Raw genomic sequence first — 15,890 nt, 5'->3', positions numbered from 1 at the left:
AGAAGACAGAACATTAGACAACGAAGACAAAATATATCATCTTGAAAAGAGTCTAGTCAACTCAGAAAGGTTGGTAAGAAGTCATGAGCAAAACATCCAAGAGATATGGGATATCATAAAAAAAACACAAATTTAAGAGTCATTGGGATAGAGGAAGGTATAGAGGTCCAAAGCAAAGGAATGAGGAAACTGTTAAATGAAATAATTTTAGAAAACTTTCCAGACATGAAAAATGAAATGGAGGATGATGTACAAATCCTAGAAGCCTACAAGACACCGAACAACAGAACCACAATAGACCAACTCCAAGACATATTGTTATGAAGATATCCAACATACAGAACAAGGAGAGAATATTAAAAGCTACAAGAGAAAGGAGGCATATTACATTTAGGGGTAAACCAATTAGGTTAACAGCGGGTTTCTCATCACAGACACTGAAAGCGAGAAGATCCTGGAACAACGTTTTTCAAATGCTGAAAGATAATGGGTGCCAACCAAGAATTTTGTATCCAGCAAAACCAAGCTTCAGGTTTGACAATGAAATACAAATCTTCCATGATAAACAAAAGTTAAAAGAATTCACAGCCAGAAAACCAGCACTGCAAAGCATTTTGGGCAAAACACTACACGAAGAGGAAATGAAAAACAACAACAAAAAACAACAGTGGGATGTACCTCAGTAAAGATGGGTGGGGGGATGAAAAACTAATCAAAGAGGAAAAACAAACCAAATTTTAAAAATAATGAAATAAATAAACAAACATGACTGGAAGTACAAACCATATATCAAAAGTAACTCTAAATGTTAATGGCTTAAACTCACCAATTAAACAACATAGGCTAGCAGATCCAACAATATGCTGCCTTCAGGAGACTCATCTGATAGGAAAAGACACACACAGGCTGACAGTGAAAGGCTAGGAAAAATCATACCATGCACATGGACCTTGGAAGCAAGCAGGGGTGTCTATAATCATATCAAATAAAATCGACTTTAAGCATAAATTAATCAAAAGGGATAAAGAAGGACACTATATACTGTTAAAGGGAACCATTCACCAACAAGACATAAAAATTATCAATTTATATTCCCCAAACAATGGTGCTGCTATGTTCATAAAACAAACTCTCCTCAAGTTCAAGGGACAAATTGACCACAACACAATAATTATGGGTGACTTCAATACACCTCTCTCACCACTGGACAGATCTTCCAAACAAAAGCTGAATAAAGAAACTATAGATAGATTTCAAGACCGTGAGAGGTAGATGGCCAACTAGAGTTCCCAAGGTTCGAAGCCTGTTAACTGCTGCCGCCTCTTAAACCTTCCAAAACACTGATATAGCTGCTGTCCTCTTCCTACTACCTCCAGAAACATTCTTGCCAGTAGTGGCAGCAGTTGGAGTCAATTACCCCCTTCTTGCTCTCCTTCAAGAAGCTCCAGATAGCGTCTTCCGTGGGCAACGTGGCCGACAGCACAGAACCAACGAAACGTATGCTTTCCTTCCAAGGGTTAGCTGAGTTGGCACATCGAGAATATCAGGCAGGAGATTTTGAGGCAGCTGAAAGACACTGCATGCAGCTCTGGAGACAAGAGCCAGACAATACTGGTGTGCTTTTATTGCTTTCATCTATACACTTCCAGTGTCGAAGGCTGGACAGATCTGCTCACTTTAGCACCCTGGCAATTAAACAGAACCCCCTTCTGGCAGAAGCCTATTCGAATTTGGGGAATGTGTACAAGGAAAGAGGGCAATTGCAGGAAGCAATTGAACATTATCGACATGCATTGCGTCTCAAGCCTGATTTCATCGATGGTTATATTAACCTAGCAGCTGCATTGGTAGCAGCAGGTGATATGGAAGGAGCAGTACAAGCTTATGTCTCTGCTCTTCAGTACAATCCTGATTTGTACTGTGTTCGCAGTGACCTGGGGAACCTGCTTAAAGCCCTGGGTCGCTTGGAAGAAGCCAAGGCATGTTATTTGAAAGCAATTGAGACGCAACCGAACTTTGCAGTAGCTTGGAGTAATCTTGGCTGTGTTTTCAATGCACAAGGGGAAATTTGGCTTGCAATCCATCACTTTGAAAAGGCTGTTACACTTGACCCAAATTTTCTGGATGCTTATATCAATTTAGGAAATGTTTTGAAAGAGGCACACATTTTTGACAGAGCTGTGGCAGCTTACCTTCGTGCCCTAAGCTTGAGTCCAAATCATGGCAACCTGGCTTGTGTATACTATGAGCAAGGCCTGATAGATTTGGCAATAGACACCTACAGGCGAGCTATTGAACTACAACCACATTTCCCTGATGCTTACTGCAACCTAGCCAATGCTCTCAAAGAGAAGGGCAGTGTTGCTGAAGCAGAAGATTGCTATAACACAGCTCTTCGTCTATGTCCCACCCATGCAGACTCTCTGAATAACCTAGCCAATATCAAACGAGAACAGGGAAACATTGAAGAGGCAGTTCGCTTGTATCGTAAAGCATTAGAAGTCTTCCCAGAGTTTGCTGCTGCCCATTCAAATTTAGCAAGTGTACTACAGCAGCAGGGCAAGCTGCAGGAAGCTCTGATGCATTATAAGGAAGCTATTCGAATAAGTCCTACCTTTGCTGATGCCTACTCTAATATGGGAAACACTCTAAAGGAGATGCAGGATGTTCAGGGAGCCTTGCAGTGTTATACTCGTGCCATCCAGATTAACCCTGCATTTGCAGATGCCCACAGCAATCTGGCTTCCATTCACAAGGATTCAGGGAATATTCCAGAAGCAATAGCTTCTTACCGCACAGCTCTGAAACTTAAGCCTGATTTTCCTGATGCTTATTGTAACTTGGCTCATTGCCTACAGATTGTCTGTGATTGGACAGACTATGATGAGCGAATGAAGAAGTTGGTCAGTATTGTGGCTGACCAGTTAGAGAAGAACAGGTTACCTTCTGTGCATCCTCATCATAGTATGTTGTATCCTCTTTCTCATGGCTTCAGGAAGGCTATTGCTGAGAGGCATGGGAACCTCTGCTTGGATAAGATTAATGTCCTTCATAAACCACCATATGAACATCCAAAAGACCTGAAGCTCAGTGATGGTCGACTGCGTGTAGGATATGTGAGTTCTGACTTTGGGAATCATCCTACTTCTCACCTTATGCAGTCTATTCCAGGCATGCACAATCCTGATAAATTTGAGGTATTCTGTTATGCCCTGAGTCCAGATGATGGCACAAACTTTCGAGTAAAGGTGATGGCAGAAGCCAATCATTTCATTGATCTTTCTCAGATTCCATGCAATGGAAAAGCAGCTGATCGCATCCATCAGGATGGAATTCATATTCTTGTAAATATGAATGGTTATACCAAGGGTGCTCGAAATGAGCTCTTTGCTCTCAGGCCAGCTCCTATTCAGGCAATGTGGCTGGGATATCCTGGGACTAGTGGTGCACTTTTCATGGATTATATCATCACTGATCAGGAAACTTCACCAGCTGAAGTTGCTGAGCAGTATTCTAAGAAACTGGCTTACATGCCCCATACTTTCTTTATTGGTGATCATGCTAATATGTTCCCTCATCTGAAGAAAAAAGCAGTCATCGATTTTAAGTCCAATGGCCACATTTATTACAATCGGATAGTTCTGAATGGCATCGATCTCAAAGCATTTCTTGATAGTCTACCAGATGTGAAAATTGTCAAGATGAAATGTCCTGATGGAGGAGACAACGCAGATAGCAGTAACACAGCTCTTAATATGCCTGTCATTCCCATGAACACCATTGCAGAAGCAGTTATTGAAATGATTAACAGGGGACAAATTCAGATAACAATTAATGGATTCAGTATTAGCAATGGACTGGCAACTACACAGATCAACAATAAGGCTGCAACTGGAGAGGAGGTGCCCCGTACCATTATTGTAACCACACGTTCTCAGTATGGGTTACCAGAAGATGCCATCGTGTACTGTAACTTTAATCAATTATATAAGATTGACCCTTCTACTTTGCAGATGTGGGCAAATATTCTGAAACGTGTTCCCAATAGTGTGCTGTGGCTCTTGCGTTTTCCAGCAGTAGGAGAGCCCAATATTCAACAATATGCACAAAACATGGGCCTTCCCCAGAACCGTATCATTTTTTCTCCTGTTGCTCCTAAAGAGGAACATGTCAGGAGAGGCCAGCTGGCTGATGTCTGCCTGGACACTCCACTCTGTAATGGGCACACCACAGGGATGGATGTCCTTTGGGCAGGGACACCCATGGTGACTATGCCAGGAGAGACCCTTGCTTCCAGAGTTGCAGCTTCCCAGCTCACTTGCTTAGGTTGTCTTGAGCTTATTGCTAAAAATAGACAAGAATATGAAGACATAGCTGTGAAACTGGGAACTGATCTAGAATACCTAAAGAAAATTTGTGGCAAAGTCTGGAAGCAGAGAATATCTAGCCCTCTGTTCAACACCAAACAATACACAATGGAACTAGAGCGGCTCTATCTACAGATGTGGGAGCATTATGCAGCTGGCAACAAACCTGACCACATGATTAAGCCTGTTGAAGTCACTGAGTCAGCCTAAATAAAGACTATGCACAGGAGAATTACCCCATACCTGAGCCTCAACCTTCTGGGGGAAAGGGAACTAGATAACACAATTTTTACTTATCTGTACAGTACCATTTTGCAGATGGGTGATATATAATGGTAATATAATAGCACAGCCAGATTTGCTTCCTGCATGATAGGGAGAGACACAGAGATGGAAAACTGCTGTTCCACAAGGAATCTCTGTAGTTTTGCAGCAACCAGGTGGTGCATAGGTCTGGAAGGTCTGATCTCCCTTGGTCTTCCATGGGATGGTTAGAATGGAAGGGAGATATAGATTGTCCAGCCGTTTTGTGATTCCATGGATTGATTGAGTCTTCTGAATTAATTTTTTTTTCTTTATATTTTGGGTATTGGAGCTTTTAAAAATGTTTGGTTTCAGGTATTTTTATTCATGTGAAGTGTTTTTGATTTTCTTGAGATAAGGTTTTAAGCTAAAATGTGGCTCCCTGTTTTAGTTTCTGAACTCTTGACAGATTGACAGGGACTTTGCTGGTGTAGTCTTTTTATAGGTTTTATAAACCACTTGAGCCTATATCAGTCGTTTTAGTGTTTGACCTGATGTTTGGAGCTACCAGTGCTTTGTTGCTTTAGATTACTGATTTTTTTTTCTGGTCCATTTTCCATTTCCTTCTCTCTTCCTCCACCTCCTTTAAAAATTCTCCTGTAATTTAGCTAACCGAGTATGATTGAAAACATCCCAGAGTGTTTCTCTTAAACACACCATCTGGTGCCAAATGAAAAATTTAGGAGTGATTATCAGTTATGAAGGGCACAGTTATGGTACTGTCATTGATGATAATATAGATTTTTTTTGCCTAATTTTGACCTATTTTACCAGTGTTTTTCCCTTGACTGCCCCTTCTATGCTGCTTCCAAAAGTGATAGTGTGATAAGATTTTTACCTTCTTTTCTAAAGTTTTTTTTTTTTTAAGTGAGTCCTGTTCTTCCTATTTCTTTCAGCAGAAATGAAATCCCAGGTAAGTATAAGTATTCAAATATTTGATTAGTAAGTTGCAGTTATCTCCAATACATTAAGTAATGTTCGTTGAAAAATTTGTTATAGGTAAAATCTCTGAAGGACCATCTATGTATATGAGTAATTATTTTTCAGACTTTGTGAGGGTATTATATAATTGTCTATTGGACTTGGTCTTGAAGTTTGTGTGGATTCAGCCTCAATAGTAGCAAACTGCATTGCTGCTTGGTTTGGAGTACAAGTTAGACTTTAGCACTCTTGGAGCTTGAATTCTTGGTATTAAAGACCATAGGAATAAAACTATTGAATTTCAACAGGATTGAGGGCTTGAGGCTTAAACAAGCCAACATATGAATATGTGTTTTGTCTTGCTGTACTGCACTTATGCTATCCAGTCAGTAACAGATATTTTTGTCTGCTAGTAGTAGTCTAGATTATAATGTCTTTCCAAAGCTCCAAGGCAGTGCATCTATTCTGTAGTTGCAGCTGTTGCCTGAATGTATCCTAGCTGACAAATTACTGAGTAAGAAGAACTTGAATTTCTGAAAGATTTGTACTGCTAACCAGAATCTGAGTGAGGAGTCTCAAGTGTAATTCTGAACCAGAATTACGTTAATGAACTATGTGTACCTTTTAACATTGTAAATCAAGAAACATCAGTTGAGGGATTTCTTATTTATTTTTTCTGATTGAAATACCAGTTAAAGGTTGCCAGCATGGTTTCAGATAAACTGATGTTTGAAGTTCACTGAAATACTCAATGTGGAATAGGACAATATACTTCCAGTGCCCTCAAGGCTGTGACTTTACAGCCATTTTACATAGCACATCATTCCTCCTATGGGAATGAACTTCTTCCTGGCACGAAAAGTAGCCGCTCTGGTTGAAGCTTTGCTTATTGTAACAGGCTTTTATTTCCAGGTAACATGTCTGTGGAAGACTTAATTCTGAATAGAGATATAGATATTACTGGAAACTAATTGTTTTTTTTTCCTATTATACTCTGCTTTATCAAAAAAAGTAAAACATTTAAATTGTGCTACAGAAAAAAAAAGAAACTATAGAACTCAATAACATAATTAATAACCTAGACTTAACTGACATATATAGGATATATCAACCATCAGCAAGCAGATATACTTTTTTCTCAGCAACACATGGATCTTTCTCAAAACTAGACCATATATTATGCCATAGGGCAACTCTTAGCAATTATAAAGGAGTAGAGATAATACCATGCATCTTATCTGATCATAATGGAATGAAACTGGAAATCAATGATAAAAGAAGAAGGGAAAAACCCTACATCACTTGGAGAATGAACAATATGTTACTGAATGATCAATGGGTTACAGAAGACATTAAGGGAGAAATTTAAAAATTCATTGAGATAAATGAAAATACAAATACAACATATCAGAATCTATGGGACACAATGAAAGCTGTTCTAAGAGGAAAATTCATTGCTTGGAGCTCATTCCTCAAAAAAAGGAAAAACCAACAAATAAATGATCTCACACTTCATCTCAAAGCCCTTGAAAAGAAGAGCAAAACAACAGCAAATGTAGTAGAAGGCAAGAAATAATTAAAGTCAGAGCTGAAATCAATGAAATTTAAATAAAAGAAACAATTGAAAAAATTGACAAAACTAAAAGTTGGTTCTTCGAAAAAATAAATAAGATCGACAGACCCTTAGCTATGCTAACGAAGAGAAGAAGAGAGAGAACTCAAATGACTAGCAAATGGGATGAAAAAGGCAATATCACAACAGACACTACAGAAATACAGAAGATAATTAGAAATTATTTTGAAACCTTATACACCAATAAAATAGACGATAGTGAAGGCATTGATAAATTTCTGAAGTCATATGATCTACCCACATTGAGTCAAGAGGATATACACAACTTAAAAAGACCAATATCAATTGAGGAAATAGAAGAAGCCATCAAAAGAATACCAACCAAGAAAAGCCCAGGAATGGATGGGTATACAGCAGAGTTTTACAAAACCTTTAAAGAAGAACTAATACTGATACTTCTCAAGGTATTTCACAAAATAGAAAAAGAGGGAGTACTTCCAAATTCATTCTACGAGGCCAACATCACCCTGATTCCTAAACCAGATAAGGACACTTCAAAGAAAGAAAACTACAGACCAATATCTCTAATGAACATAGATGCAAAAATCCTCAATAAAATTCTGGCAAATTGGATACAAAAATATATCAAAAAGATTGTGCACCATGATCAAGTAGGATTTATCCCTGGGATGCAAGGCTGGTTCAATATATGGAAATCAATAAATGTAATCCACCACATCAATAGACTTAAAGATAAAAACCACATGGTCATCTCGATAGACACAGAAAAAGCTTTTGACAAAATACAACATCCCTTTATGTTCAAAACATTAGAAAAAGTAGGCATAACAGGAACTTACCTCAACATTGTAAAAGCTATTTATGCTAAGCCTCAGGCTAGTAACATTCTAAATGGAGAAAAATTGAAGGCATTCCCTCTAAAATCTGGAACAAGACAGGGATGCCCTCTCTCACCACTTCTATTCAATATAGTTCTCAAAAACCTGGCCATAGCAATAAGATAGATGATAGAAATTAAGGGCATAAAAATAGGAAAAGAAGAACTGAAATTAGCACTATTTGCAGTGACATGATCCTGTACCTAATGGACCCAAAAGGTTCTACCAAAAAACTTCTAGAACTAGTAAATGAATTCAGCAAAGTGGCGGGATATAAAATCACCACACATAAGTCTAAGGCATTCCTGTATATCAGTGACGAACCCTCTGAAAGGGAAATCAGGACAACTACCTCATTCACAATATCCTCAAAAAAAAAAATTTGGGGAATCAACCTAACAAAAGAGGTAAAATACCTTTACAATGAAAACTACAGAACACTAAAGAGGGAAATAGAAGAAGACCTTAGAAGATGGAAAGATATACCTTGCTCATGGATAGGCAGAATTAATATCATTAAAATGGTCATACTACCAAAAGTACTCTATTGGTTTAATGCAATGCCAATCAAAATCCCAATGGCATTCCTCACAGATATAGAAAAATCAATCATGAAATTCATCTGGAGAAATAAAAGACTCAGAATAGCTAAAGCAATTCTAAGCAGGAAGAGTGAAACAGGTGGTATAGCGATACCAGATTTCAAACTATACTATAGAGCAATAGTAACAAAAACAGCATGGTACTGGTACCAAAACAGGTGGGTAGACCAATGGTACAGAATAGAGGACACAGAGACCAATTCACAAAATTACAACTACTTTATATTAGAAAAAGGTACTAAAAGCATGCAATGGAGAAAGGATAGCATCTTCAACAAATGGTGCTGGGAAAACTGGAAATCCATATTCAACAAAATGAAATTGAATCCCTTTCTCTCACCATGCACAAAAGTTAACTCAAAATGGATCAAGGAGCTAGGAATCAAACTAGAGACTCTGCATCCAATAGAAGAAAAAGTTGGCCCTAACCTCCATCTCGTGGGGTCGGGCTCCAAATTCCTTAATAGGACACCTATAGCACAAGAGTTAAAATCAAGAATCAACAAATGGGACATATTCAAACTAAAAAGTTTTTTCTCAGCAAGAGAAATAATAAGTGAGGTAAATAGGGAGCCTACATCATGGGAATAAATTTTTACCCCTCACATTTCAGATAGAGTGCTAATCTCCAGAGTATACAAAGAACTCAAAAAGTTAAACAACAAAAAAACAAATAACCCAATCAACAAATGGCCAAAGATCTAAACAGACACTTCACAGAGGAGGATGGATATACAATCAATCAACAAGTACACAAAAAAAATGCTCACCATCTCTAGCTATCAGAGAAATGCAAATTAAAACCACTCTAAGATACGATCTCACTCCAGTAAGAAAGGCAGCCATTATGAAGTAAAACAATAACAAATGCTGGTGAGGATGTGGGGAAAAAGGCACACTTGTACATTGCTGGTGGGACTGCAAACTGCTGTAGCCAATTTGGAGGGCTGTATGGAGATTCCTTGGAAATCTGGGAATGGAACCACCATTTGACCCAGCTATTCCCCTTCTCAGACTATACCCAAAAGACCTAAAAAGAGCATACTACAGGGACACAGCTACATCAGTGTTCATAGCAGCACAATTCATAATAGCTAGACGGTGGAACCAACCCAGATGCCCTTCAACAGATGAATGGATTAAAAAAATGTGGCATTTATACACAATGGAATATTACTCAGCATTATAAAATAACAAAATCATGGAATTTGCAGGGAAATGGATGGCACTAGAGCAGATCATGCTAAGTGAAGTTAGCCAATCCCTAAAAAACAAATGCCAAATGTCTTCTCTGATATAAGGGAGGTGACTCAAAACAGAGTAGGAAGGAAGAGCATGAGAAGAAGATTACCATGAAACAAGGAAAAGAGGAGGGAGGGAAAGGGAGGGAGAAGGGGAATTGCACGGAAGATGGAAGGAGACCCTCATGGGTTCACAAAATACATATATGATGGTGTGAGGGGGAAGGGAAGAAAAAAAAAGAGAGAGAGAGATAAGTGTCACACTAGAATGGGTAGAGAATAGTGATGGGAGGGGAGGGGAGGGGAGGGGGAGATAGGGAGGGCAGCAGAATACAACTGACACTAGGATTGCTGTATGTATACACATGGATGTATAACCAAGGTGATCCTGCAATCTGAACACATGGAAAAATGAGAATTCATACCCTATTTGAATCAAATATGTCAAGATCATTGTATTGTCTTGAGCAACTAATTAAAAAAAAAGAAAGTCTGTGGCAGACTCAGCTATTTAGTGACACTCTGTCTTGAAATAAAAAATAAAAAGGCTGGAAGGATGTAACTCAGTGGTAAAGCAGCCCTGGATTTAGTCCCCAGTACTGACCAAAAAAAAAAAAAAAGAGTGAGGGGAGGGAGAGAATGTCATGAATAATTATATGACAACAAATTAGATAACCTGGATGAAATAGACAACTTCACAAAAACAGACACATTACCTGAACTGACTCAAGAAGAAATAAAAATCTCAACAGACCTATAACAAATATGGATATTGAATCAGTAATCATAAATTTCCCAACAAAGAAAAACCTCTGCCCCAAGGGAGGGAGAAGAGATGAAAAAAGAAAAATAACTAAAATTAGGAATGAAAAAAGGAAATATTGCTACTGACTATTTTTTTGGTGGAGGGGAGTGCTGGGGATTGAGTGCAGGGCCTCATCAGTTGTAGGTAAATATTACCTCTGAGCCACATTCCTAGTCCTTTCTACTAATCTTACAGAAAAACATCCCTAATGTTGATTACTTTCTTTTAGTTTTATGGCATGTACTTGATGGTCAGATACTTAAAGGTCAAAGATAATCAGATTTTTATTTTTTTAAATTGAAAACCCAAGAAACACGTACCTTCCTTGAGTCATAAGTGCAATAGTCACCAGCCACAAGTGGTTGCTAAATACTTGAAATGTGACTAGTGTGACAGATGCCCTGAATTTAATTCTGACTAACTTAAGTTTAAATTGAAAGATAAACACTAGATTAATTGATTAGAAAACATTGAAGTATGTTTGGAAAAACTTGGTTATGAATCTACTTTTGTATTTACACATTTTATGAAATCTAAATACAGATCAAGTATTCCTGATAAAAATTTAGTGTTAATGTTGACATGTGGATATAAAAAATCACACTGGATTTCAAAGACTTGGTATGAAACAACTGTAAAATGTAAGTAAAACATAGTTAAAATCAGTCTTATTTGTTTCATCTTACATTTCTAATGGATTAGTACCAAAAAATAAAATTGTTTATGTAGCTTATGCTATGTATCTCTTAGATGTTTCTGCGTTCAGCCCACAGCAAGTACCTTAGTCTGTTCACATTATTAATGATTTCCTATTTTCTTTTCTATGTCTCAATCGCTGATGAGTAAGCGTCTCCTCTTTTAAAGGAAATCACTTCAGGAATGTTTCAATGAGGAAAATACTAGATCTCTAAATACTTTTCCTCTGGGCTGTCATGAAAGTGACTTTGGTTATTGTCACTTTGGCGCTTTTCCCCTAGAAATAAGTGTGAGTGCAATCATGCACATTTGAGGAAAGAAGATGTATTTTTAAAACTTCCATCACAATAGTAAATTATTGTTTTATGTTTTCTGTACTTTATTTCAGTTGTGAAAAGGCATCTAGGTAGCTCTAGTCCAGTTCATCCTGAGAGATGTGTAAAACTACTCAACCTGAGTGTGACCCATGTTGACCTCCCAAAATAGTGTCATAGTGTCTGAAGGAGAAACAGTGCCCTGTCCCTTTACTTTGAATAATTATTTTCAACCTCAGAAATTATATATATATATATATATATATATATATATATATATATATATATATATATATATAATTATAATTATTATTTTTTCCAATTCAGGGAATTGAACCAGTAGTGATCCACCACTGAGCCATACCACCATCCCTTTAAAACATTTTTAATTTTTATTTTGAGATATGGCTCTGCTAAATTGTCAAGGCTAGCTTGAAACTTACAATCCTCCTGCATCAGCCTTCTAAATTGCTGAGATTACAGGTATGTAAGACGGTGTCCAGAACCTCAGAACTTTTATACTCATAGTATCTGCTTGAGAAGTTTATGCCAATGTTCCACAGATGATGAGAATTTTGATCTTCATTTAACAAACCCTTCCTCTGAGCTGTCAGCATGACTAGTTCACCAGGCAAATCACTGAGTAACTCAGCCATTTCTCTATGCAGTGGAGGCCCAGTCTAGTCCTGCTCCAAGACTTTCTTAAGTGGGTTCTGTTGGAAGGTGCCCTGTCTCCAAAGACTAATTTCCCTATCCCCGAAGAAGAGCCATCCAATGGTGAGCACTGCTGGCTCACATGATCCTTACCCACCAATCAGACTAGACCTGCTGGCTCACATGATCCTTACCCACCAATCAAAAAGCACCACATGCCAACTGTCAAACCCTTCAACCATTAAACTGTCATAACTGTCAAACCACTCCCGGCTCTATAAATATGCAGAGCTGTTCCTCAATAAATGGGCATTTTCTCTGACAGCAAGCCTTGATCCACCCAACTGACTTCCAGAGCGAGCAGTCTCTGTGCCTCTGAGGGCCATCTGTAGCATGGTGATGCTTTTTCTTGGGGAGGACATTAGAGATGGGACCCAAAGGGAACCCTTTAATAAAAGGGCTCTTTCAAAAACTTGCCTGAATTTTCATCTTTAAAGATTCTGAGATGTAGGTGACCTCCTTTCCTATCGACCTCCTCTCCTCTTCTCCGGATCTTCCTTTCCTTCTTTTAGCTTGGAAACAACTTTTAGTCACCTTATTCTAAATAAAAGCCTTCCCCAAATATGAACACTTGAGAACAATTTATGGAGTGGGGAGAAGAAAATTTTTAAGAAAGTTATGCTGAAATAATTGGACATCCACCTGGGTATGGTGGCTTATGCCTATAATCCCAGTGCCTGGGAGGCTGAGGAAGGAGGATCACAAGTTTGAGACTAGCCTCAGCCATTTAGTGAGGCCCAAGCAACTTGATGAGACCCTGTCCCAAAGTAAAAACAAAAACGGGCCGATTAATTGTCCCTGGGTTCAGTCCCTGGTATAAATAAATAAGTAAACAAATAAATAAATAAATTCAATGTCCATGCAGAAAACCAAAAAATCTTGACTCCCACGGTACAATACATATTAACCTCAATTTCAAGGGGACTAGAGACCTCAATGTGAAAATAAGAAGCTTTACAATTTTTAAAAATCATTATTATTATTGTTATTATTTTGTGATACTAAATATTGAATCTAGGGAAGCTCTACCACTGAGCTATCTCCCCAGTTCTTTTTCTTTTTTTTTTTAATTTTGAGACAGGGTTTTGTTATGTTGCCCAAGTTGGCCTCCAATTCACAGTCCTCCTGCCTCAACCTCTTAGTCACTGGCTTTACAGACACTTGCCACACCCTACTCAGCCACTTCCTTAAGCAAGAAAAGGAAAAGAGAAGAAACTGACAAATGGGACCATGATATGACTAACTTTTGTTCATCAAAATAAATCATTAAAGACTGGAAGACATCTTTAGGGTGATAGAAGACATTTGCAAATCATAACTGCCAAAGGGCTTGTAGCCAGAACACTTAAGTAACTTTTTCAAATCACAAAGAAAAAGGAAAAATCCAGTAGAGAAAATGGGCAGGAGACTTGAACAGGTATTTTATAAAGTTGGCATAAGATGATCAATAACATGGGAAAAGTTAACTTAAACCTCAATGACGTACAGTCCTGTGCTGCATAATGATGTTTTGGTCAATGGCAGACCACATATGTGATGGTGGTCCCAAAGGATGGAAGTAGAGCTGAAAATTGCTTATTAACCTGTGATGTTGTAGCTATCGTGATTTCACAGTGTGAGGAATCACTCCTGTGTTTGTAATAATGCTGGTGTAAACAAATGGATTGCACTGCCAGTGTGGAGTGCACACAACGAGGTACAGTGCATGATAATAATGACGATGATGACAAAGACTGCTACTGGTTTATATATCAACTATACTATGCTTTTTTTTGGTTGTTGTTGTTATTTTTTGAGCATGGTCTTTGTGATTACAAAGAAAAAAAAATAGAAAGATAGAAATGTGTACTGTACAGTGTGCTGTTACACTGGCAGCAACGTTGTACACCTTGAGTTTATTACATCTCAATTGAATCAAGAGGCCAGGACAAGTAATTGGCCTACACCATAGAGTTTCACTTATGTCCACTCTGGGATGTTTGCACACCAACATAATTGCCTAATGATGCATGAAGGACGCTGTTGATTGATGCATGACTGTATGGCCACACACCCACCAAAATGGCTGAAATTAAAAAAGCCATTTGAATTTTGGTGAAGATGTGGAGGATAAACAGGAACTCACGCTCTGCTGATGGATGTGTAAATTGGTGCACTCATTTAGGAAACAGTTTGGCATTATTAGTAAGAGTTGAATGTGTATATGTACTCTTATGACCTAACCATTCTACTCCTGAGCACAATCCTGATTAAATTGTCACAGTGCTCCAAAAAGCATGTCCAAGAGCGTTCACAGCTGTGTTTTCTGTAGAAGTTCCAAAAAACTTCAACTGCAATAACAACCATGTCCACAGGGTAAAATTATCAATTGTGGAATATTTACCAGACAGAGTACTATATATTCTTAAACTGGATAATTGCAGTCACTTGTAACACCATGGCTGAAAACCGAGCAAAAGAAGCCAGATACAAAAGAATTAATCCTGCTTAATTCCATATATGTTCAAAGATAAGCAAAGAATATATTTTGTAAGTTTCTGGTTATATAAAGTTCAAAAAAGCAAGTGCTGCTTTGGGGACTCAGAAGTTGGGGACTAGGACAACAAGTTGGGACAGTGGTTAGTCCTGGGTGGAGTTGGGGAGGGAGGTACTAGTGAGCATGTGTAGGGATGGGGCTACTGAGGGATATCAATTCCCTGTTCTCTGATCTGAGTCACAGTCCACTTTTTAAGAAGTCGTGTATCTGACAACTGGGTGCATTGGTGCATGCCTGTAATCCCATGGGCTTGGGAGGCTGAGGCAGGAGGATCCCAAAGCATCAGCAATTTAGTAAGGCCCTAAGCAACTTAATAAGACCCTGTCTCAAAAAAACAAACAACAAAAAAACCCCCAAAACAACAACAACAACAAATGGCTGGAGACTTAGCTCAGTATTTAAGCACCCTTGGGTTTAATCTGTAGTATCAAAAAAAAGTTGTATACTTGGTTTTATTTGTTTTATGTATGTTATTTTTTTTTTTACAATAATAACAATTTAAATTACCGTCTCCCCTTTTCCTTTACCCCTGCCAGAGGAGCATACATTCTGCCTTCATTTTTTGCCTAGTCTAATACCACACATAACACAAATTTCCCCTCTTCACCCCCAGCCCCAGGTCACCAGTAATCTCTTATTTGGCAAATGCAATGAGTTTGTGGCCTCTTCCAAGCCCCTCCCCCCACCACCCCAAGGGTCTTTCCTGTGAACCCTCTAGTTCTGTCTTCCTTGACTTCTTCAGACACCTCTCTCTCCTGGTTCTGCTTCTCTGTCCCTACCTGTGGCTCTCTCTGCTTCCTTCTCTGCACTCCAACTCTTTAAACTCTGGTGTGTCCCAGGTTTCCCTCTGTGGTGGTCTTACCCACACCCTTGCCCATCTCCGTGCTAAAAGCCTCGAAATCTGTGTGATTTAGGTTCC

The 15,890-nt window shown here is 38.5% G+C and overlaps 1 protein-coding gene across 1 annotated transcript; it reads left to right on the top strand.

The window, feature by feature from the left end:
* The first annotated feature begins 1,256 nt into the window (after positions 1–1,256).
* On the top strand, positions 1,257–5,425 carry LOC124109665 (UDP-N-acetylglucosamine--peptide N-acetylglucosaminyltransferase 110 kDa subunit-like). Its single transcript, XM_046468327.2, has one exon. The coding sequence runs from the start codon at positions 1,500–1,502 to the stop codon at positions 4,575–4,577; it is 3,078 nt and encodes a 1,025-aa protein (XP_046324283.1). The 5' UTR covers positions 1,257–1,499; the 3' UTR covers positions 4,578–5,425.
* Positions 5,426–15,890: the final 10,465 nt, after the last annotated feature.

Source organism: Marmota monax, unplaced genomic scaffold, assembly GCF_021218885.2.
Source record: "Marmota monax isolate L192 unplaced genomic scaffold, Marmota_monax_Labrador192_F-V1.1 WCK01_AAM20220418_F8-fsc01949, whole genome shotgun sequence".
Lineage (NCBI taxonomy): Eukaryota > Metazoa > Chordata > Mammalia > Rodentia > Sciuridae > Marmota > Marmota monax.
This window is presented reverse-complemented; position numbering and strand designations above follow the sequence as displayed.

Coding starts and splice junctions, on each gene's coding strand:
- LOC124109665 (XM_046468327.2), top strand. CDS start 1,500: ATGCTTTCCTTCCAAGGGTTAGCTGAGTTGGCACATCGAGAATATCAG.